The sequence below is a fragment of the Anas acuta genome, chromosome 6 (genome assembly GCF_963932015.1).
Source record: "Anas acuta chromosome 6, bAnaAcu1.1, whole genome shotgun sequence".
NCBI classification, from domain to species: Eukaryota; Metazoa; Chordata; class Aves; order Anseriformes; family Anatidae; genus Anas; species Anas acuta.
The window spans coordinates 11,560,738-11,583,322 of NC_088984.1; the positions used below are offsets into that span (position 1 = coordinate 11,560,738).

The 22,585-nt window shown below is 44.8% G+C and overlaps 1 protein-coding gene across 19 annotated transcripts in view; it reads left to right on the top strand.

Moving 5' to 3' along the window:
* BIN1 (bridging integrator 1) overlaps window positions 1–22,333 on the top strand; it is a 91,911-nt gene extending 69,578 nt beyond the window's left edge. For 6 of the 19 annotated variants that reach the window (XM_068687398.1, XM_068687399.1, XM_068687402.1 and 3 more), the window contains 8 exons: window positions 2,805–2,933; window positions 5,854–5,961; window positions 7,651–7,674; window positions 11,501–11,593; window positions 12,390–12,500; window positions 13,131–13,232; window positions 14,444–14,494; window positions 16,941–22,333. In XM_068687398.1, coding sequence (XP_068543499.1) covers window positions 2,805–2,933; window positions 5,854–5,961; window positions 7,651–7,674; window positions 11,501–11,593; window positions 12,390–12,500; window positions 13,131–13,232; window positions 14,444–14,494; window positions 16,941–17,048 — 726 coding nt within the window. In that variant the 3' untranslated portion in view covers window positions 17,049–22,333. The remainder of the gene's footprint in view (window positions 1–2,804; window positions 2,934–5,853; window positions 5,962–7,650; window positions 7,675–11,500; window positions 11,594–12,389; window positions 12,501–13,130; window positions 13,233–14,443; window positions 14,495–16,940) is intronic. The other 13 variants (XM_068687401.1, XM_068687416.1, XM_068687417.1 and 10 more) reach the window with 7 other exon arrangements.
* The last annotated feature ends 252 nt before the right edge of the window (window positions 22,334–22,585 follow it).

Sequence of the window (22,585 nt, forward strand, 5' to 3'; positions counted from 1 at the left end):
AGTAACTCAGAACTTCCTTGCTATTATCATATGTAGCAATGTGATTCCAAATCCAGGCCTGTGGAGCACGGTTGTTTCCTGTTTCTGGAATAACCTCTCACAGTATTTTTCCCTCCCCTGTGTTTTTGATTTTCAGCAGGACAAAAAGGGATATTTTCACATTGCCAAAAGGTCTTTTCCTGATTTGAGAATTGAGGATGTCTGGCTGTGTCTGCAGGACTTCTCCAGGGTCTCTGCACTACTGAGCATTGTACAGCTTAGAGTGGCTTCACCACCCCCAGGTAGACCCCGCCTTGGAGTGGGGTCTATGGATAGAAGGAGAGAGGATAGTGCATATTTTTCCAGAACTGCCTTCCTTTTTTTTTTTTCAAAGATCACCACAACTAAATGGAAATGTGGAACAAGACATTGTCCAGATCTATTGAACTTTCACTGCAGATTTCACTTGTGCTGCCTATGGACTTGTCTTGCTGAGTTTGGTTTCTTCCCTTTCCTTTAAATACCACACCTAAGCCTTGTTTTTGCCAGGCTGCAAGTGCTTGCTCATTCACTTGCTGCCCTCCTGCCCACAGGAATGGGGCTGGAAGCACCCCTTGTTGAGCAAGCAGAATGTTCCAGCAGAGCCCCATCTGGAACCTCCGATGGGTCAAAGGCAAGACCGAGATGGTGTTTGCAGCTTCTGCTGCCACCGTCTGGCCGCTCTTTCCCACTGTATGTTTTAATTAATTTTCCTAAGCCTCGCTACAGTGAAGAGCAAGAGCTCCTCTCCATGTTCTCACTAGGTGCTGAGAGATGAAGCTTGCTTCAGAGGGAGGGAAGGCAAGGACAGGGCTTTTGTACTCAGAGCCAAGCCTGGTGCCTATATGGCAAGGTCCAGAAACTCAGCCCATGTCAGCTTGCCAGCCAGCTGGAAGACACAAGTGTCTGTAAACAGTGCTTGACTTTAACACCAATTCAGCTTTACATGTGTCATTACTTTTGACCCACGGGTAAGTGTTTTGCTCTAGGGTCCTCCAAGGGAGGCAAGGGGCCTCCTACTGTAGGGGAGGCCAGATCAAAAAGCAACAAGCAAGTGTAGTTCTCTACCCATTTCCTCCCTGTCTGAAAAACTAATGCAAATCATAAGCAGAGGCTATAGAGAAAAAGACAACAAAACAGGAGAGACCACATAAATACTGACTTGATTTTGAACTATTCCCTGTGCCAAAAAGGAGCTCTTTTACTGTCACTTTCCTTTAATTCTTGAAAACAGCTGTTTTGGAATTTCTGTGTTTTGGAAGAAGCGGCCACAACTCTCTGCAGTGAGTAATTTGATGATGACACAGGACTTCAAGGGTCTGTGAAATTGTAAAGGTCAGACTTTTGCTCTCAGTTACACCACTGACAGACACTAATGACACTTCTGAAAACAGCACGGCTGTGGTGAATTTAAACAGATCAAGCTCTGTGGGATCCAAATCAGCAGGAAGATTGTAGGGGGGTTATTTTATTCTAGTCAGCAAAATAGTTCTTCATGCTTCATGCAGTTCAAGGTATAACCTGACATCAGTATGCAGGCCTGTTGTCTTTGAGAAGTGGTACTAAACTGCTGTTGGAGATAATGCTGGACAATGTGGAAGTGCTGGTCTCTAAGACACTAATGCACAGAAGAGGGCAGAATATGGACTGTTTTAGAGAAGTAAATCACAAAAGAGTCAGGATCTTTTTAGCTTTGGGTTTGTGATTGGAGCTTTCAATTTCTGCAGGTGGTGGCTCTGTTCTGAGAGTATCTTTCCCTGAAATTTCTGGTCTCTTCTTGTACCTGGCAAGCAGGTTTTCAGTAAGGGATTGTTTTTAGGTGACACGGATGCATCATGTTCTGCAAACAGTGAAAAGCTGGGAGTGAATACACTACTTTTCATCATTTCCTCTAGCCAGCCATTCAGTGGAAAATGCGTGTTTGCATTCTCACTTACACTGTCTAAAGTAGGTTAACCCATTAGAGAACTGGACATATTCTTAGCAATCTGAATAAATCCACTGAGGGTGGATGCACTGTCAGGCTGAGCCTTTCAGCATGATAAGAGGGTATTAGGATGGGTTAGAGTCACAGGGTCAGATTTCATTGAGCCTTCTCTGGGATCTCCATTTGGGCTGCGCTTGTGACTTCATCAGTGTCAGTGCTCATTGGTGAAACTGAGAGCTGAGTTGGGCCCACAGCAGTCACGGCTTCTCAGGAGCTGGACTTGTTCTTGCCCAAAACTGAGATATGGTAAGATGCCATGAAGGGTTCCGTCTGACATTCCATAAGGTATACTGATAACCCATTGCTGGGCAGATCAGAATCTGGCCTCATGGCCATCCCATAAGACAAATTGTGTCTGGGTTCTCGTTCCATTACCTATGGTAAGTATGGCAAATGGTGGCAGAACTGGCCTGGTCTATCGAATCTGTTTTGAGTAACTGATCTGCTCCCTTCCCAGTGGTTCTTTGGAAGGTTGCACATGCTCTAATTATGTATGCATGTCCTGTCGATGCATATTAATTGTGTTACGCTTCTCCTCTGCAGAGGGAAACTTGCCCACGGCTGAAGTGTAACTAATGATGCCAAACCTTCTCTGGAGGCGTGTGGTTGTTTTTTTATTTCGTTTCGTTTCGTTCTGCCCTTCTCCTTCCCTCTCTCCAGATGGAGTTGACAGAACCCTTCTCTGTGACTGTGGTTGTGATTTCCCCCACCTTCAGTTTTTGTGGCTAACCTGGTTCCTGTCTCTGGTTTTTTTGGGTGTCGCCGTCTGTGCTGTGGCCGTGTGCTCACTTGCATGCAGTTGAGGAAAGGGCCTCCGGTGCCTCCGCCTCCAAAAGTCACCCCTTCCAAGGAGATCAAGCAAGAGAACATCATCAGTCTGTTTGATGACAATTTTGTCCCTGAGATAAGTGTGACAACCCCCTCGCAGGTTAGCTGCTATGCCCTGCATTATACTTGTCTTCCTCTGAACTTTTCCTTCTGATCTTTATTCTCTCTGGAGCTGTCAAGCCATGAAACCTGGTCAGGCAAAGGAGGAGCACGAGCTCGGCATGAGACCTCAGGCGGCGAAGGGATAGATGGGGGGCCATCTTAGTGGGCAGTGTGGCTAGAAGGCAGCTTTGGCCAAGACGTTGCCCTTTGAGAACTTTAATTTACAGAGAAACGTGAGAAATGCAACTGGTGAAGATACTATAAAGTTATCACTGTGTTCAGCAGCAGTGCACATGGATTATGGCTTGGCTCACCTTGCATCCCATGATATGTGCCTTCCAGGCCCACAGATCCTGGGTGTGGGTGAAGCATGTGTTTTCTGCTCCTGTGCATCCCTAAGTGACGACACTGGCAGCTGTGCCAGTGGTGGGAGAAGGCAGTTTTGTACCATCTCAGTGCCTTTAGACATGGGCTTTGTGGTGACTTTTAACGCCCATACCTGCACTGGAAGGGCCGACAGGAATTGGGGGATGCAGTACAGACAGGCAGGACCGTGCCTGCTGTGAATTCAGGACTCCTGACTCTGTCACTCTTAACCAGCCAGCGGTTCCCATCAGAATGCATGTTTCCAGCCACATGGCACCTTTTGAAGCCCTAAAAATGGAGCAACATTTTCAAACAATGTGTTTTTCATCTTCACTTTCCTTTTTATTAGCATCACTGGAAGAGAGGATGCCTAAATGGGGAATTCTGTATTGGATCTAGGAGAATGGTGGTCCTTAATGTATAGGGGAGCCTGACCAGATTTCTGGCTGCATCATGAGACACATGCATCTATATTTTTTATATATATACATGTATATATAATATATATATATTTCCTAAATGCTTGTTAAAGCACAAGTAACGTCTCTATCAGTATTCATCTGTGACTCGCTAACTTTTCTTTGTATCATGCTGCTCCTTTGCCTCTGGTTTGCCACCTTCCACCCAGCTGGTGAGGAGCCAAGGTGGAGTGGGGAGGGAAGGATGTCAATGTCAGATTTTGCATTGCGATAGATTTAAGTTTGCAGAGCAGAGAGATGGTTTGACTCCAGTATTGGAAGGGGAGGACCACAGGCAGCTGAGCAACTCTTTCATTCTCTGTTCTCCTTTATCATACTGGACAACTTTGTCTGCCCTGTGGTTTGTATCATGTATTTCCATGTGAATGCTTGCCTTTAGCCAGACATGCTCTTCTCCACCTGATCAGTGCCCTGACCCAGGATGGGATCTGCTGTGACATGCAATTGGATGGGATTTCTGAGGGAGTATTATGGTTGCCAGAACAATCTTCACTGAAGCACCCAGCAGCCACTAGTGTTCAGTGCATTGCCCAGGGCTGTTCCTGTCAGATGACTTGGGTCCAGTGAGCTTTCTTGTGGGAGATCTGGGTAAAGGCAAAGGGTGCTAGGCTTTGCATGTAAGTCTTGAATGGCAGGTAAGATTCTTCCATGACCGGACCCTTTGGTGTCCAACTGCCAAAAAAAAAAAGCTACAGATTAGGGTTTGAACCTTTCCAATGGCTTCAGTGTGTGCTGGGGGAGTGTACTAGAATGCCAGTTGGTTTTAGCATACTGTTGTGAGACGGGTGAACGTGGTTCCTTGCCCTCCTGGAACTGGGGATATTAAAAAGAGTGAGGTAAGAATGGTCATAAGGGAGGGAAAAATCCAAAAGAGCATTGGTGTAAGAGGAAATTAGAGGAGGTGAAGATGATGGTGGTATGTGTTGCATGCAGAGGACTTTCTCTTATATTATGTCTCACTTAGAATCATAGAATATCCTGAGTTGGAAGGGACCCTTAAGGATCATCAAGTCCAGCTCTTAACACCGCACAGGTCTACCCAAAAGTTCAGACCATGTGACTAAGACCATGTGACTTCTTTCCACAAGTTCTTCCATGTTGGGGCCATGATGTAAATGAAGACCAGCCTGCCAGCCTTGGTGTATTGTTGGACAGGTAGCTGAAGGGGTAGGGCAAGCAAGCTTGGAAGATCAGTGAAAGTGGGGTCAAATCCTCCTGGACTGCAGCTTCCTCTGAAGCTGAATAGGAAGGCTGTAGTGGTTAGGCTAAATCTGACAATCAGCTGTGATGGTAGTTGTTTTGAGTACTAGTGATTCCTTCGTGACTGTTTTATTAGTGGTAATCAGTGAATGTGTCGTCATAATCTTTAGCCAGAGCATTATTCAAAGAAAGGTATTCTGCTGGCATTGAAGAGAGTAGCTAAGCCTCTCAGGTGTGTGCTGTTCTAGAAGTCTCATGTGTGCACATTGATGGGATGTCCTGAAATGGAAGGCATTGGAAACGGCACTTTGGAGTGGGAAGTGATTCAGATCCCTTAGCTAGGGTGAGCTGCCATACTCTGTATTTCTGTTTCTGGAGGGATTTAGGAGCAATCAGGTCCCTCAGACTTGTCTTCCAGAAGTTTCATTGTTCTTCTGCCTAGGTCCCTGTTCCTGAGATAAGTGGTGTGGATGGCAGCTCCTATGAGTGGGGGGCAGGGGGTCTGTCCTGGGCCTTCCACACAGAGGCAGCTGGATGAGCTGTAAGGAACAAATATACAGAGAAGGCCACCTGAGTTGGCAGTGGTGGTGATCGTTTTGCCTGTAGCAGGTCAGGTGCTTACACTGTGTGAGCTTGTTTGGTCAGGTGAGAAGACGAGTGAGCCTCGTGGAAAAAGCCCAGGTTTGGTTGATAGCAAAGGCATGCTTCCTGCCTGTGGTTACGGGCACAAAGCAGTCAGGAGTCACGTCAGGTGTCTGCATCCCCACAACATCTCTGCGCTTGCAGCCTTAGCTCCTGGATATCGCGTACCCTCTACTGTGCACATGTGTGTGTCTAATGCTCGTCCTGCTTTTCTTCCTCACTGCTGCCAAGTTTGATGCCCCTGGGCCCTTCCAGGAGGGAGCCAGCCTGTTGGATCTGGATTTTGATCCCATTAAACCAGATGCCACTGTGGGGAAGACCCCCACACCTGCCTCCCAGGTTGGTTCATATCACCATTCCCTCTCAGTGCAAAACTGACTTCTTGACAAGGGTCACCTCGATCTTCTCTGCTGGATCTGTAAGTCCAGTGAGAGTCAGGTGGCTGTTAGCTAGGCCACAGGCTGGCACTAAGTGCCTGTGCTTTGCTCTAAGGATCTATTGATTGACAACTCACTCAACTCATCCATCCGTAGATTAGCATCCACTGTGTGCTGTATGGACTTAAACCATTACTCTGTGAATAGGCATTCAATCTACGCTCTGTGTGCCTGCTATAAATTGCTCTCAAAGGGATTTTTAATAAGCAGGCTCTTTGATAGCAGTTACTTAAGATGAATAAAGCTGTAGACAGATACTCAAGTAACATCAAGTGCTTTTTTTTCTTTCTTTTTTATTTTTTTTTCTGGGTATAACAGCCTTTGTTCACATCAAAGTACTAGCTTCTTCCCTGAACATACTGTTAACACAGTGAAGTATTAAAAAGGAAGATGCCTAATTCTGCTCTGGCCTATACCTGCTACTGTCCCAGGAGGACCATGCTTCAATTTCTTTCTAAATGGCTGGAGTCTGTGAAGGGCACCCAAATTCAGCTGTTGTCTTTCACCCAGACATTCCACTTCATATGTACAAAACGGGTATTATTTTCACATGGTTTCCATTAAAGTTTGTAATAACATAATTGGGATGTTTACAATATTTCTCCATTATCACAATGTCAAATAGACCTGTTTGAAACAAATTTTTGTAGCAATAAGATCTCTGTTAGGCACTTGAGTCTTCTAAATTAAGATGCTACATTACAAAATGCTTGTTATTATCATAATTTAATACACCTCAATGTGCCAAACTGCTACTTTCTGGAACTTTGGGCAGATTGGCATTTCCTGACTGCATGCCTGACTGAACAAACTACATACCCAGAATAAGCTTATTTTTTCCTTTACTAGGATTTTTTTTTTTGTCTGAACCACCAGTTATAATTTTGATAATCAGGTATATTGATATTAGGTATTAGTATAAATTCAACTTTAAAAGGGTATTATTCGTTACCCTTCCAGCAAGCAACAAATATTACACTGAGTAGGATTTTCAAAACTGCTCAACAGTAGATTATTTGGTGTTCTAATATATATGTTGTTAGCGTCAGAAGGTCATTAAAGAGTCTGAAATTAATAATTGTAATGGTAACCACAGTATTAAAACCTAGCACAAACCACACAGTTTTCAAAGGAGTCAAGTTTGTTTCCTATAGTGCAGACATTATGGCAGAGAGGTTAAAATATTTCACTGCTTATCCAAAGACACTAACTGAAGTCTTGATCTGAAATCATTCTTAACTGTGTTGTCTGGGGAGATAAGGGTGCATATTTAGCTCTAATAGACCACAAACTCATGATTTTTTTCTGCCTGTGTGGTCTGCCAGTGATGATTGAATGTGGCTTGTCTGTTTCCTTTCATTCCAAAGGTAGGAATAACCCTCACTCAAAAAAGCCTTGGGACTTAATTTAGATATGCTGGGGGGAGGAGTGGATAAATTCAGGCATTAAAAAATATTTTTAAAACATGCAGAGGTAAGTGCTGTTGAATGCATATGCCTGCTTCAGACTGATCAGTGTCTATAATGTTTGTACTCACTAAAATAATCACGTATAAACATGTTTTGTTTTTGTTGCTCTTTGACATGCATAGTCTTTACCTTGGGATTTATGGGAGGTAAGAACTTCATATGGCTTTCATCTCTCATCATGTGTACTGTGCATGTGCCAGTGCCATCTCTTTGTGCATACCAGTTCCATTTCCCTCACTGCTTTTCTTCCATGCATCCCCCAAACCAAAGTTGCTCCGTGTAATGCTGAACCCACTTTTGCACCTTCTGTCAAGCCCTGGGAGCAGCCATGTTTGCAAATCAGGTCTGGCGCTGTAACTTAATGCCTCCACCATCAAACCACCCCAGTGCTAACTCACTTACCTTTCCCATGGCATGGTGCTGTGACCTTCTTCCCAGACTTAATCCCACTGTGGCATCATCCTCACCCTCCATCCCCCGAACTCTGTGTGTCCTGTTGGTCTTGTGTGTGATGCATAAATGTCTCGGGTGTCCCTGGTCCTTACTACCTGTACCATTGGGTATACATACCTGTTTGGGATTTTCTGCAGTGTTTGCTGTTCATTGACCATCACTGTCAGGCTGATGTGAAATAGCCCAGCCTGTGTCTAAGTAAAATGTTAAGAGCAGGCCCAAAACTTGCCTGTCACCTGCCACAACCCCAGCTTTGGAGCTTGTTGGCAAGGGAGACTCTACACACGCTCTGCATCTTGAACCTAAGCTGGACACTCATTTGTGCCCTCTAGATATATCAGGCCTGGGAAGGTCTCAGAGTGCTGCAGTTTAGCCCATGTGGAGATACACCAAGCACAGCTGCTTTTGAGCGCCTCTGCACAAACAGCTAGCAGTGTGGACAGAAAACACTTGGTCTGGGCACTCAAGCCTGTGACTTGAGCTGGCTGTAACCCATGGTGTAGATGTAAGCAACGTGTCCTTGGCTTGCACCACGGGATTGAGTCTTGCCAACCTTCCAATTCTCAAAGGCCAGATCAGCATCTAGAGTCAGTGCATAAGAGGAAACAGCTTTACGCTTGCTGAGAGTCTGGCCCAAGGACTCACTGTGGCCAGTGCTTTCCTTCACATGAGTCTGGGTCATGTTGAAAGATGTTGCCCTTGTGTGCTTTGTCAGCCATCAGTGTTTAACATCTGTCACTTCATTTTATGTGCATTGTCAGTTTGTCTTAAAAAGAAGTAAAAGTCTGTGTTTTGGCAAGGAAAGATCTCATCATGCCTTTCAAGTGGACAGGCAGTGTGAGAGGTATGACTGTGTGTGACTGAACTGTGCTTACAATCAAGTTTGGGGCCATTTCTCCCATTCTGGAAACCCGAAGGACAGTATAACTGGGGAATGGTACTAGACGAGATGCTCTCACCATCCCAGTTCTCGCCGTGGCATCCCATACAATGTTAAAGGGCAGAGCTCCCCATAGCTGAGGAATCCTCCTTTTTGCTCCTCAAGCATTCTGAAGTGGTTTTGCTCTAATGTTGTTTTTAGCTGTTGATGAGAGATTTTGTTGCCAGGGTGCACAGCCCCATATGCTATGGGGTTAACAACTGCATAGAAACTTGGAGAATCTGCTTAGTTCTGCAGACCAGTAAACTTGCGTCTGGTGTGTGTGATGCTGCTGTTGGCATAAATAAAGCTTTCAAACCTGGCAACAGCAGTGAGCAATTGCCCCTCTTCTCCCTGTAGTATCTCACCATGACTGTAAATACCTTTATAGACTTTGGCACACCCACGGGTACATAAAATAGAAAAATAAGTAGCTGACATGGAAATGCCCTTTGAAACCCAGGGAATTAATTGAGGTTTAATTTCTCTGGTTATTAAATACTGTTCTTGCAAATCAGCTGCTCTAAGAAACCCATGGCTAAATGTGAACTCCTTTTCACTTGTCCATATTAAAAATCATGCTTGACCAGATAGAGTTGGGCTGGCATCTGTTCCAGTTTCACTGAATCCATATAGAAAGCAACCTGGGAGCAAATCTAATTAAACAGGAGGAGTCATGGCAGCATTTCATATGCATACGTTTTCCTTCGTACTGCCAAAGCTGCTCTGGGAATCATCTGCAGGATGGGAACAGCTCTGCTATATATAATACCCTCTGGCAATATAGGCCTGTGGGCACAGTGATGGGGGGACAGGAGAGGAAGGCATGTGCTAAATGGCACTGTTGGAACAGCTGAAGGCCATGTGATGGCCTTTTCTTAAATCAAGGTATTTATTTCTTGCTGATTTCTATTGTTATTAGAAAACCACTTGGAGTCTTGTGTCAGTGTGTGGCTAGTAGCCAGACGGGTGTGGAGTTGAGGGTTACTGTGGCTGGTGCTTTACACAGTGGGTGTCCTCTGGTGTGGCCAGGTTGACCCAGGAGGTGTTGGAGTTCCTGACCGGTGCTTTGCATCTGCTCAGGTGTAGGAGCAGAGCCATATCTTGGCTTGCTGTCAGCCCAGATGGAAGAAAGATGTGGTGAAGGAAGAACATGCTCATGCAGAGCATGGTTTAAAACCTGGTAGATCTGCGCATCGTCTTCTTGGGCAGTGTTCTCATCAGGGGAAGAGACGTGGTTGAGGGAGATGTTTGGGATCAGTCCACACACCGTATGTCTGGGTTTCAGTCACTGTGGGATGGCTTGGAACATCTGCAGAACCCAGGTTCAACCAAGTTATCTGGGTTCCCAGGGAAAGAGGTGGAAGTTGAGGGTTTCACTGATCAGTTGAACCTGGACTTAAATGCTTCTGTAGGGCTGGCACGATGAGAATTACAACATGAAGAAATCAGGACAATGCCTCGTGCTGAATGTGGTTGTGTTTACCAAATGTGTGAGGTGTGTAGGCATGCCAAAACTTGTTTATTCACGTGTTAAAAATGGAAGATGTCTGTGTAGCAGTCTCTGTTGTGCTGTATAGAGTAGGAATCTTGCAGATTATACAAAGAGGTGCTTGTGATGCCTGATGTAGGGAACAAATATAGATTGCCCATAAAGACATTCCCTTACTCAACCCCTGAAATTCTTGTCAGGAGTTAGCCCAGATGATGCCTGGCTGGCAGCATTAATGCTATCAGATCTAATTTAATTCCTGTGTTGCTGCAATTTCTGGGAGCGGGAAATGAACCTGTTTAATTTTGAATGAGAACAGAGCTAACGTGACTTTAGGTGAAAGAGACTAAAAGCTTGAAGCTTTGGAAGTGTGCTTCCAGGAGCAATCTCTGCCAGGCAGTGGTTTGTAGATGATGCTGAATGTTTCTCCCTGGTGGTGGTAGCTTTTGTGTGCTAGACTCTCCTCTCCCCACCATTCAGACACTGTGCAGGATAGTCACAGCAAATTCTTACAAACATAATCTAAGTTAATGACTCTTTGGGCCTTCTCAAAACCTAATTGGATTAAAAAATGTCATGTTCTTCAGTTGTTTGATTTAGTGATAATGTCATAAGGATGCTGGGTCCAGATGAAGATGCAGATCTGGACAGTGTCATTAGCACACACTTCTATTACTGGGAGCATGCAAAGGCTTAAATATTCCGTGATTGTTGATCCTTGGAAATAGTGTAAGCAGAGCCATGTATTCACATGCAAGTGGAAACCTAGATGGAGTACAGATACCGCGCATGTATGTGTGAGTAGGTCTGTAAGTTAGGCCCTGAAAAGGAGGAGGCGTACAGGTTTTGCAGGTTGCATTGATTTCTTCTGGAGTATCGCCTGCTGTGTGGCTGGAGGGAGGGAATGCAGGCTCTGCTGTGGTTCCACTAGGCTGCAGAGAACTGAGGAGACAGACACGGTGAGAACCTGAAGTTCCTCACACATTTGTCAGCAGATGGCAGCAGTCAACCGTGTAGAACACTTGGACAGAGTGAGCTGTGCTTTCTGCACACGCACACGTAACTGTAATGAGTGTAACTCTCCACCTGGATGGCTTTTGTATTGCAGCCCGCAGAAGCAGCCCATGCAGGAGCTGAAGCAGCTGGATCTGAAGCAGCAGCTGGAGCTGAAGCATCTAAAACCGAAGCTGATTCAGGATCGGTAAGCCTCAAGATAAAGCAGTTCCTTTATGTCCCATCATGTCCTTTTGTTGTACAGCAGACATGCGGGATGTTGGGCTGACAAAAGACGTGTGTGATGGCTTGGGAAAACACATCCCTGCCACTGCAGCACCTACAGTGGTCTTAGTCAGACGCCAGACGTAGCTGTTGTGTTTTCCCTGTGTGATACTTAGGGAGAAGCTCAGCTGGAGGATCCCAAAAAAGAACAGTCTCTTCACCCATGCCATGAAGCCAGCCCATGACCTGTGCTGTGCTAAGCTTGTGTTTTCTGCCTGGCTCCTTCTTGCCCATCATTTACTTTTTCTTTTGTGGGCTCTGCCTGTAACCCCTGACTAGCCAGGTTTCCTCTCTTCTTCTGACACTATCAGCGTTCTTAGGAGCTGGAGTAGGTCCCATCTCGTGGTTGCTCGGTTCCTATAGACTGTCACATGTCAGTTGTCATTTCTACACGGGCTTTACAAGGACTGCAGTAAATGGAAAATGGTAGCTAACATGGTCCCAGAAAAATGCTCTGAATCCTCCTGCACTTCTGCAGCCTTAAGCACAGGAGGGCAGTGGTCACCTCTCCTGCCCTCTCACTGCTGCCTTTGCTGTCCTTTCGGTTGCTTCCATCACTGCCTAGTGTGCTGGGAAAACCCACTGAATCCTTGGATAGTGTTGGGAGACCCAAATAGGTTATGGTTTTGATGTGTATCCTCCAGGGTGGGTCTAGGAGCTGCCATTTGGGATTTTCCTTTCTCAGTGATGTTTTTCCTTTCCTGTCTGCTGCCTTTCAGACCTCTCTGCCTGCTGTTGTTGTGGAAACTTTCCCTGCTACTGTCAATGGCACCGTGGAAGGAGGTGCTTCCTCTGAAAGAGCTGACATGCCCCCAGGATTTCTGTTCAAGGTGAGTGTATGCTGGTGGGACACTGAGTTTCTGACAATTTTTTCTTGTAACAAGTTAACTACTTTCACTCAGCGTGGCCATGGGCTATGTCATATTGAAGGGCCTTGGTAGCAAGACAGCACAGATGCATCATGTCCTGAACGTGAGATATGGCACTCTCCTTTTTTGTTTGCCTAACCTGCTACAGGAGTTCTTTTCTTCTGCTTAGTTATGTCCCTGTACTGCTTTTTCAGGGAAATCCGCTGAAAGCAGGAGGGTTGAAAAACTTTGAGGAACCATAGGAGGCACATCAAATTCAGACTGGTTACAGGTTACATAGACTGTAGCAGTTGAAGCAGAGGGTTGTGGATTGAAGTAGAAAGGTGTAATACAGGTGTTGATAGGAGATAAGACGAGTACAAAAAAAAACCACAAAACATGACAAAATACAATCACTTGAAGATTTGAACTGATGCTCTTACCTATGTTTCCTCTCCCTGCTTAGAGGTGGGAGGCTCTAATCACTAATACTCTTGAAGTCCAGCTGCAAAAATAATACAGGACACCATCTGAGTGAATACAGACTTTCTGTCATGTGAGACTTCAGGGCTGTGTTAACAAGCATGTGGCTCTCCTCTCCTTTCTCTGCAGGTCCAGGCCATGCATGATTACACAGCCACTGACAGTGACGAGCTGCAGCTGAAGGCCGGAGACGTGGTGCTTGTGATTCCATTTGAGAACCCTGAGGAGCAGGTGAGCAGAGAAGACAGGGTGCGTGCCTGGGCTGGGGTAAGCCAAAGGGATTTCTGGAGCTGCTTCTTCCTCCACTAACAGCCTGCTGGCTGGGTGCAGAGCCATCAGTTTGTGGCTGGGAGCTGGCTGGAGAGCCGGTTGTCCTTGTCCTTGTCCTTGCTTCCCGCAACAGAGGAGGGCTCTGCTTGTGAACCAGAAGTGGAGACCTTATTCTGTGTATAGCATGTGAAGTAGCTGTGGCTTTCTGCCCTTAGAAGGGCACTTGAGTCAAGGCAATGGCTTTCTTGACCAGCAATCCTACAGAGCCCATACCTAGCTCCTAATCTTGATGAACATTTTCTGTGACCACTGCAGTGCAGACTGTGGCGTTGGCCCAGAGCTGACCACAGCCTGTGATGATGTTTTTCTCCTCTTTTAAGAAATGTTGAGGCCCTGAGAAAGAAGCTTGCTTAGGGTCGGTGTGCTACACTTCAGCATAGCAATGCCTATTTCTAAAAGATTGTGTTCGGTCAGGAGATGGCAGCAGAGCCAAAGATGTGAGCAGGATTCCCAGCTCCACGGAACACTTCCCCTGTCCATCTTCAACATGGATTTAACTGGCAGTGTTTTTCTTTAATCTCAGTTATTTCTGAAAGCCTTGAGTAAATCCTCCTCACTTGCTATGTTTGAGGGCTTCCAGCTGATAGAGACTGCTGCAGCTTTACTATTTTGCCTGAGAGAGGTGGTGATTTTGTAACATTCATTCTCAAGTCTCCAGGTTTTTGTTTGGAAAAGGAAGGGAATTCTCCAAATTGATTCAGAAGTCACCAGTTCTTTGATTTTGGCCAAGCCCAGACAAAATCTGGATTCCACAAGGGGTGTGAAAGGAAGGTGTCGTGCACTGGCCACAGGACATGTGGATCCTCTGTGGCTCAGCTGTTGCCTTTGTGAACTATGGGGTCAGATCTTGCTGCTGCTTGTGAAATGGGAGCTGTAATATGCCGGCAGTTCCCACAGAGCTGATGCTCTGGGCGGAAGGGTTGTATGGGGAAGAAGCAGTGATGCCTTCTGGAGACAACTCTTCACTGGGTGGGACTGTCCTGCATAAGCATTTGTGAGCATTTCCTTCTCAGAAACCTTTCTGGACAGGAAATGAGGGGCGGCTCCCCTTCAGTGGTAGGAGATGGCGTTTGTGGAGTGGAGTTTTTCAATGCCCTATGTTTGCACTCTAGCTGGATGTGGGTGCAACAGCCATGAACTCGAGACTCTCCAAGCTGCAGAGGGTGAGCTCTGAGTGTTGCTAACATGATGCTGTAGCTGCACTGAAGCCCTCTAACCCTCCTACAGTGTACTGTGTGCTACAGCTCATTTCCCTAACCCTGACCAAACCCAGCCAGACAGCGTTGGCTGTTAACATGTGCATGAACTGTGCACGTGAGTGGAGGAAGCTTAGGATAATAGGCTGTGATCTGGGTCTCTGTCTTGCAGCTTAGGTGTTGGTGTTCATCAGGCAGGCTGGGATTTATTTCTTCTCGATAGAAGGAGTTAAAGGCAGCAGTGCTTCTAAGCTGGCACTTCAAATGACGTTGTTCAAAATAGGCACGGGTCAGTCTGGGTCCTGGTGCCTGATCCTTCCAGCTGAGGAGACCCTTGGTAGCAGGATGCTGTGGGAGTGATGCATGCTGTATGGCACAGATGCTACATGCAAATGGATGAGCTTTTGTGCTTGCTGTGCTGTTAGCTGGAAGATGCCTTCCAGGCACTTGCGCCCAGCACCTGCCACCTAGTTGTTTGTCTTCCTGATATATGGCATGTCAGTCCTTCTGCAGCCCCTGCAACTGGCTGCTGCAGATGGGCTCCTGTCTCACGCCATTCCCATGCCATCCCCTGAATGTTCAACTCCGAGGCAGCAGCAAGGGCTGGCTGAGCCTCAGGCACCCGGTGCAGCCTGCATGGAGCAGGGAGCTCGGTACAGTGGCTGGTCTGAGCTGCTGCCATGTGAAATGCACAGAAAACAGGACAAGGGCAGAAGCTATAAAATGGCAGCGGAAAGCCATGCATGCCCTGTGGATCTTCCCCGGTGTGAGGGCTGCTTCACTCCTGCACCGTGCAGGTATGTTTTTAAAGAGTATGTTTCAAGGGAGGCAGTGCTTGTCCTTGGGTAAATTCACAGGTAACTCCTGCCAGTTCCACGAAAGAAGTGTGAGAACAACTGTTTGAGCTGCGCACATGCATGCCCTGTATCTCCACGGCTTATAGCATCTGGTTTCCTGAGCGTTTCTGCCCTGGCAAGTTATGTAGCTAAATGGTGTTGATGTATCTCTAAATGAGTCTGGTGTATACTTCGCTCAGAGGAGCAGATGCAGAGCAAGCTGTTAAGCTTGGAGGCGGTGGTCCCCCATGCAGCTCCATTGCCTCGTGCTGCATTCCTGCCCTACAGGCTGCCCTCCTGCAAAAGGCAGACATGAGTGGGCACTTGGAAGCTGCAGGGGTGGCATTGTGGAATCTGCAAGCTCCTAGGCATGCAGACAACAGGGCAGCCACACACCTGAGCTACAAACAGTGCAGCCTTCCTACCTCGAATATCTCATTTCCCTCCTGAGTAGAAATCTTGGTGCTGGGCGCACTGCAGAGAGCAGGGAGATTGTGGGAAGTCCTGGCTCTCCTCCTGAGCAAGTCCTACTGGGCAGGGCTTCCTTTTCCTCACTCAGTGAAAATTGATCCCTGCTTATGGATCTGGGGGATTAGCACCAGAACAAGGGTGAGCACTCCCAGGGAACAATTCTTCCTTTCCAAAGACCCATGCCCAAGATGGATGGGATGAATTGCCCTGTGGAGGTGCCCATCTCTTTTCTGGTGATGGAGAGTGCCACCACCACCACCCAGCACAAGAAGGACATGGGAGTATTAGAAAAATTCCAGAGGAAGGCCGCAAAGATGATCAGGGGGCTGGAGCACCTCTCCCATGAAGACAGGCTGAGGGAGCTGGGGTTGTTCAGCCTGGAGAAGCAAAGGCTTCTAGGAGACCTTATAATGGCCTTCCAATACCTAAAGGGGGCCTACAGGAAAGCTGACGAGGGACTCTTGGTCAGGGAGTGTAGTGATAAGACAAGGGGTGATGGTTTTAAACTAAAAAAGGGTAGATTTAGATTAGATATTGGAAAGAAATTCTTTACTCTGCAGTGGTGAGGCACTGGACCAGGTTGCCCAGAGAAGCTGTGGCTGCCCCATCCCTGGAGATGTTCAATGCCAGGCTGGATGGGGCTTTGAGCAACCTGGTCTGGTGGGAGGTGTCCCTGCCTATGGCAGGGGGTTGGAATTAGATGGTCTTTAAGGTCCCTTCCAGCTCAAACTATTCCATGATTCTATTTAGGTGGTAAAAAGTAGGGCAGGTGGTTCCCATCCCATTGCCCCAGAGAACTTCTCCTGCTTTACTGGGGGTAAATTATGACATTTCTATTGTACTTGCTGATTGTTTACAACATTTCACTGCCTCCAGACACTGGGTCAGATGAGTTTTGGTATTGACTCTGGTGGGGAAGTGGCCTTCTCTCTTTTTAAAGAAAACAATATAATTCTTCTCCTTCTCCCCCATCCTCTACCTGGATCATCTCCAAGCCAGCTATGAGCATGGCTTTGATGTGCCTTGACATCTCCTTGGCCTGCACTCTTTGAAAAATCCCCACTCTTGTTTATTCCTCAATGCCTGATCTCTGTTTTTTCCTCTAGGACGAAGGATGGCTGATGGGTGTGAAGGAGTCTGACTGGATCCAGCGTAAGGAACTGGACCAATGCCGAGGGGTTTTCCCTGAGAATTTCACAGAGCGGGTGCAGTGAAAGCCCAAGCCCACCGGACACATTTCTGCTGGAAGAAAAAGAAAATTTTCTGGTAGAGAATTGAAAAAGAGCAGCAAAATGAAAAGAAGATAATTTTAACGGAACAGAAGCCTGAAAAAAATTGTCAACTTAAAGGGTGTGTGCTTTTCAAAGGGCAAGGTTTCAGAAGTAAATTGCAATTCAAAGCATTATCAATATATATGAATACTACTACTACTAAGGCAAATCAATTACCTTCTTCCCCCTTTGGTTTAACAGCATTAGGATTCAGAGGACTGACACAGAAGCAGCTCAATGTGGTTCTGTAAATACTGCATTGACTGAATTGGTGAGATGTCAGTCTGATCCCTGGAAAGCAGCATTTGTCTAAAAAGAGAGTAGAAACTGCATTTGCTCTTGGGTGGGTTCATCTGTTTTGTCTTGAAGGTGGCTTGCATGGCAACCATAAAAATTCAGCCTTCCCCACGTGTTCAACCTACAGTAGGCCAAACTTTCTGTTAATGCTGTTGAAAAAAAAAAAATTAGTGTATAGTGTTCACCAATACAATGTATGTGTGTGTGCGTGTGCATTTATTTTATTCCTTTAAAACAGTGTTACACAAACTGATTTTATACAAGTAAAGACAGAAGAAACTACACAGTAAGGGCATGGAGGTGAAATGTGTGAAGCTGTGCTCAGTTCAAAATTCTTTCAAATGCAAGCACCTACACTCTCACGGTAGTGTATTGGCCTGGAAAAAGCTAAGGAGAATGAAAAAATTAAATAAACAAGACAAAATGAGCAGATGGCATTTTAGATGGCTCTGAAATTTAGGAAAGGGAATCCCCTGCCTCCCAAACCCTGTAGACAGTTTCAGAAAAGCTTAGATTCACATATATGGAAGATAGCTCTCAAATCTGTCTGGTTAGAAAATGTGCTTTTAAAGAAAGACAAGGGAAGAAAACTTTTCTTCTGAAAGAATGTCTAAGAAAAAACACTGAGAAAAAACAATTTGCTGTCTGTTTTTAATTGGCTTTTTTTTTTTTTTTTTTGTGGAATAGTATTTCTTATTTTCCTTTGAAGACTTCTGTAAGTGAAATACTGTTAGATCAGCTTTCTCCAGTGCTGTGCTGGTGATCAAGTTAACCTCTAAGAAAACTGGACTCTTAAAGTACTCCTTTAAAATGGCTGCATGACTTCTCGATGTTTTAATGCATTAGAAGAGGAAGGAAGAATATCAAAGTGTCAGTGTCAAGAAGATACCACGCAGTCTAATACTGATGCTGAGACCTTTCCTTGACCTTTCCTTTGCTCCTGTTTTTTTTGTTTTGTTTTGTTGGTTTTTTTTTGTTTGTTTTTTGTTTTTTTAAGTTTAAACAAGCAGATGACAAAGCTGTTTCAAAGTGCGTATTACAGTTGTTAAAATAAGCCGGTCTGACCCTCCAAGACTCTGTGAAGTCCTACAAAGGTACTTTAAACTTTACTTGAATACTGATGCAGCTGGCAAGCAGGTCAGGCTATTATTATTTTTTTAATGGCTTCCCACCCTTTACCCCATGATCTTTTTTTTGCCTTGAAGGGATTTTTAACAGTGAGGTTACCTCCTGCTGTAAAGGGACAGGATCACTCTCGGAAATAATCTTCCTATATCCGTTAGCAGCTGGCTTTCATCAAAGAAGCATGGAATGCTGACACACACTACTAAAAATCCCACCTTTTCTGATCTGCTTTGATTACTTGTATGACAACAGAAAAAAAAAAAACATAGGGCAAATGTGGATTTTTTTATTTTTATTTTTTAATTTTAGTTGAGAGAGGTCAGATTTTGATCAAAAGTATATTTTTGTAAACGCAGGAAGTGCTGGAGTTCCTCCAGCTTTTGTCTTGGAAGAAGACCTGTGTTAGTTATTTACAGCAATATAGCAAGTGTCAAAATCTGTCCTGTATACCCCTTCCTCCCCCACTTTTTTTTTTTTCTTTTTAATAAACTTGCAGGAATTTGTATTGTACATCACTGTTAAAAACCCCAATAGTATTTAGGAGTAATTGCTCACAGTACAGAAGGACTGGACTCCACACATTATAGTATGGTGAGCCATTGCTTTAGAATACTGCCCTGTTACATTGCTTTTTTTTTTTTCACCAGGGTTGTCTTTATTATTACTTTTTCTTTCCAAAGTATCTATTTTTATGCGTTTGTGACTCCCATTACTCCTTTTAAAGAATATTCATAGAAAAATATGCATTTAAATATACATAGAAATATATATATATTAAAAAGCGGGTTGAATCCAATTAACATAATGCTGTCAGCTTAAAATGTTTATTTTTATGCAAAACCTGTGGATTATTGTTTTTTAAAAAAAGACAAGATTCTAAGTACCAGAGCTGTGATTTTTTTGTCTTGCAAGTAATTGTTCTAGAACGTTTAGAAAGCTGTGCTGATACCTAATTTATTGTTTGTTGTTGTTTTTTTCTTTTTTTTTTTCTTTTTTTTTTGCTATTGTTTATGATGTCTTCTGCTGTGTTTAAACCAGATGACTGTCCCAACAGAAATCCTTGTAAGGCCTTTTCATTTAATCGAGCTTGCAGAGCAACTATCCAGTACTGTATTATCCCTGCAGAAGTGGTAACGCTCTGCAAAAAAGGGATGTTGTTTTCAGGTCACATGGTTGATGCTCAAATATTGCTAGTGGGGTTGATGTTGCATCTTTCTCCATTTGCTTCCCCCTAACGCGAAAATCCCAGCCCCCAAAAGCCCTTGCTTAGAGCAGGTAGCTTGGGTAACCTAGATGTTGCATTGCTTGCAAATTGGTGCACGTCACATCACAGATTCTAAAAATGCAGGATCGGGCCTGCACTGTGTAAATTGCCTTACGTGAGAGTAGGATGGCATGGCAGGAAGCTTGTAGATGGCAGTGTTCTTTGGAGCCAGGACGTCTCTTATCTCCTGGATTATGTTCAGCCCATAACAGGCACAACTCCTCTGATTTTCAGTATTTTTTCATCTACTAAATACCTCGATTCTGGTTGGTATTACCTGGTGAAATAAAATTCCCATTTTCTTTGGCTTAGGACTGATTCAAATAGAAAGAGGGGCAGTAAACTCCCAAGTAGGCTGTGCCCACTGTTTTTTCAGTTTGCAGGCTGAACTGAAAAACCTGGGGAAAAAAAGCTGTAAGGGTAACCTGAAGTTGTAAGGGTGACCTTGAGACAATTTTTTTTTTTCATTTTGTCAGTGAAATGAAAAAGGGAAAAATCAAAACATAAACCAATACTTTCAAACAAAAATGAAGCATTTCATTTTTAGGGTTGCTTTTTCACTTTTTTAAAACCATTATGACTTGGGCTATAAAAAGTTGCTTTGAAGCGCAAATGTGAAACCTGTTCTGCAAATGCTGAAAGAAAATGTTTTATCGTTAATAGTCTTTTTGCCTTTGCCTTTTTTTCTTAGTCTGATGAATAGTTTCAGTTAACCCCAAACTGCATTTTTTGGTGAATCCATTATCCATTGAAGAGAACCCAAAGAAGCCTGTTGCCCGGTTCTGCTCCACTGACAGGTACACTGGATGCATTTCAAGGATTACCTGGTATCTAAAACCAGCAAACCTGCTGTTTCCCCATATTCTACTGGATTGTTTTACTGGGTGAACAATAAAAGCATCTCTCAGCCCTTGCTATTGACTGGTTTTTAGCCTGACTTAGACATTCGTTATCAATCTCAGTTTGGTCATGGATTTATGGCTGTAGATATGACACTTCTCCTATTTGAGCCTAATCCCATTGTGCAGCAAGAATTATCATTTGCCCAAGTGATGAGAGAAATAAGGCATTGTTCTTTCTCCCTTTTTATCTTTGTCTTAGCAATGTCAGTAATAAATCTTTACTAGGTGGAGTCAGGGAAAGAGGTCCCAGGGTGAAGATGAATGCGCTGTTCCAGACTCCCTCCTGCTCTGTTTCTTTCCATGGGCAGTCCTCAGCTGTCTGCTTTTGCCACCTTTGCCCTTCTTGGCTGTGGAGGTCATGGAGCAAAAGGGATTGTGCAGGCTTCATTCCAGGTGCGCAGAGTTAGTCCAGCTTTGTGGTCTGTTTGCCACGCTTTGTGGAACCACTGGCTCTGTGTTTGCCAGTTGTAGTAGCAGGACCCTGTCCTGTTGCACTATCCAAAGACCATACCCAAGGCAAACAGCCCCAAGTCAGAGGGGTCTTTTATAGCCTGGAGCAGGTTGTAAGAGCTTCATATTCTCCTTGGAATCAGGGTGTCAGCTCAGTTTAGTTTTTCATCAGCCTTTTGAAAGGAAAAGGCCCAAGGCATTTATCTTCCGCTCCCTTAGTGTGGCTGTTGGCCCCACTCAGAGTATGACCTTGAGGTGCAGTTGCCAGAGATACTACAAAATAGGTGAGAGCAAAAATCCCACAAATAGTGGGGTGCCTAAGGTCCTCTTGACTTCAGAAGTCTGTGTCTTTCAGACTGCTTCTCAACCTCTTTTGTGCTCTTTGAGGTTGATGTTAACATAAGGCACCCTCAACCAGCTTGAAGCTAGAAGATGCAAAAACTTCAGCAAATCCTGCATAGTGCAGCTTGATAATGCTGATAGCAGGAAAACAAGCAAAAGCTTTTCTTCTCTGGGCTGCCAAAGGAAGCTGTTTCATGCCACATAGGTACCATCACAGCTAGTGCTGTCGCAGGCACCTCTGCTTGCATGCTCTTGGACATTTCTGAGTAGCAAACTCCTGACAGAGAAGGGTGCTGGGCTGTCTCACTAGCCCGTGTAAGCTGGCACATGGAGGCTGAGAATTCGAAGGCCAATTCAGAAATTGTATTTATGAAACTAAGTGGAGAAAAACTACAGCTGTTAAGACTGATCTGTATGAGTTTGTATTTTGATGTGTCTTCTGGCTATAATTCCTTCACTTGTTTTTTACAGTGTATTCTGCTGTTCCTGTCTCTAGTCTGCATTTCACCTAGATGCTCCCTACATGAAACCTGCCAGATGCAGGTCTGGGCTTATTGCTTCTCTTTAACTGAATCAAATTGCAACGACTTTGGCAATGTGCTGGCAATCTCTTTTCCTTCTGTTAATTCAGTGTCTGGGTTTAACCACCATGATGTGAGAAATGTTTGGATTTTGGGTGTTTTTTTTTTTTTTTTTTAATTATTTTAATTCTTGTTTTGTTTAAACAACGCTGAACAATTCCCATTGTATTCAGAGCTGTGATGCCCAGTTCCAGTGACAAGTACTAGATGGATTTGTCCCATTTTGTTTCTTGGCAATGTTCAGAAATACAATTTGTGTCATCCTAAGTCCTGTGTCAGTTTCTCTCTATTTTCCCCACCTGAAAACTTCAGAACAATTCAGGACTTCTTTCTCCTGAAAGAGGTGAGTAACCTCAAAGAGCTGGGTTTGGCCACGTGCTATTGATGCTGGGAGTTTGTACAAACGCGTGGGCTGGAAAGGGTGCTGCTGGTCCTCCCCTGAAGGAGTTCAACAGCAGAAGAAACTGCTCCAGCAGCAATCTGTTTGTTGGAAGGAGCAGGCACCAAATGAGTTCAACT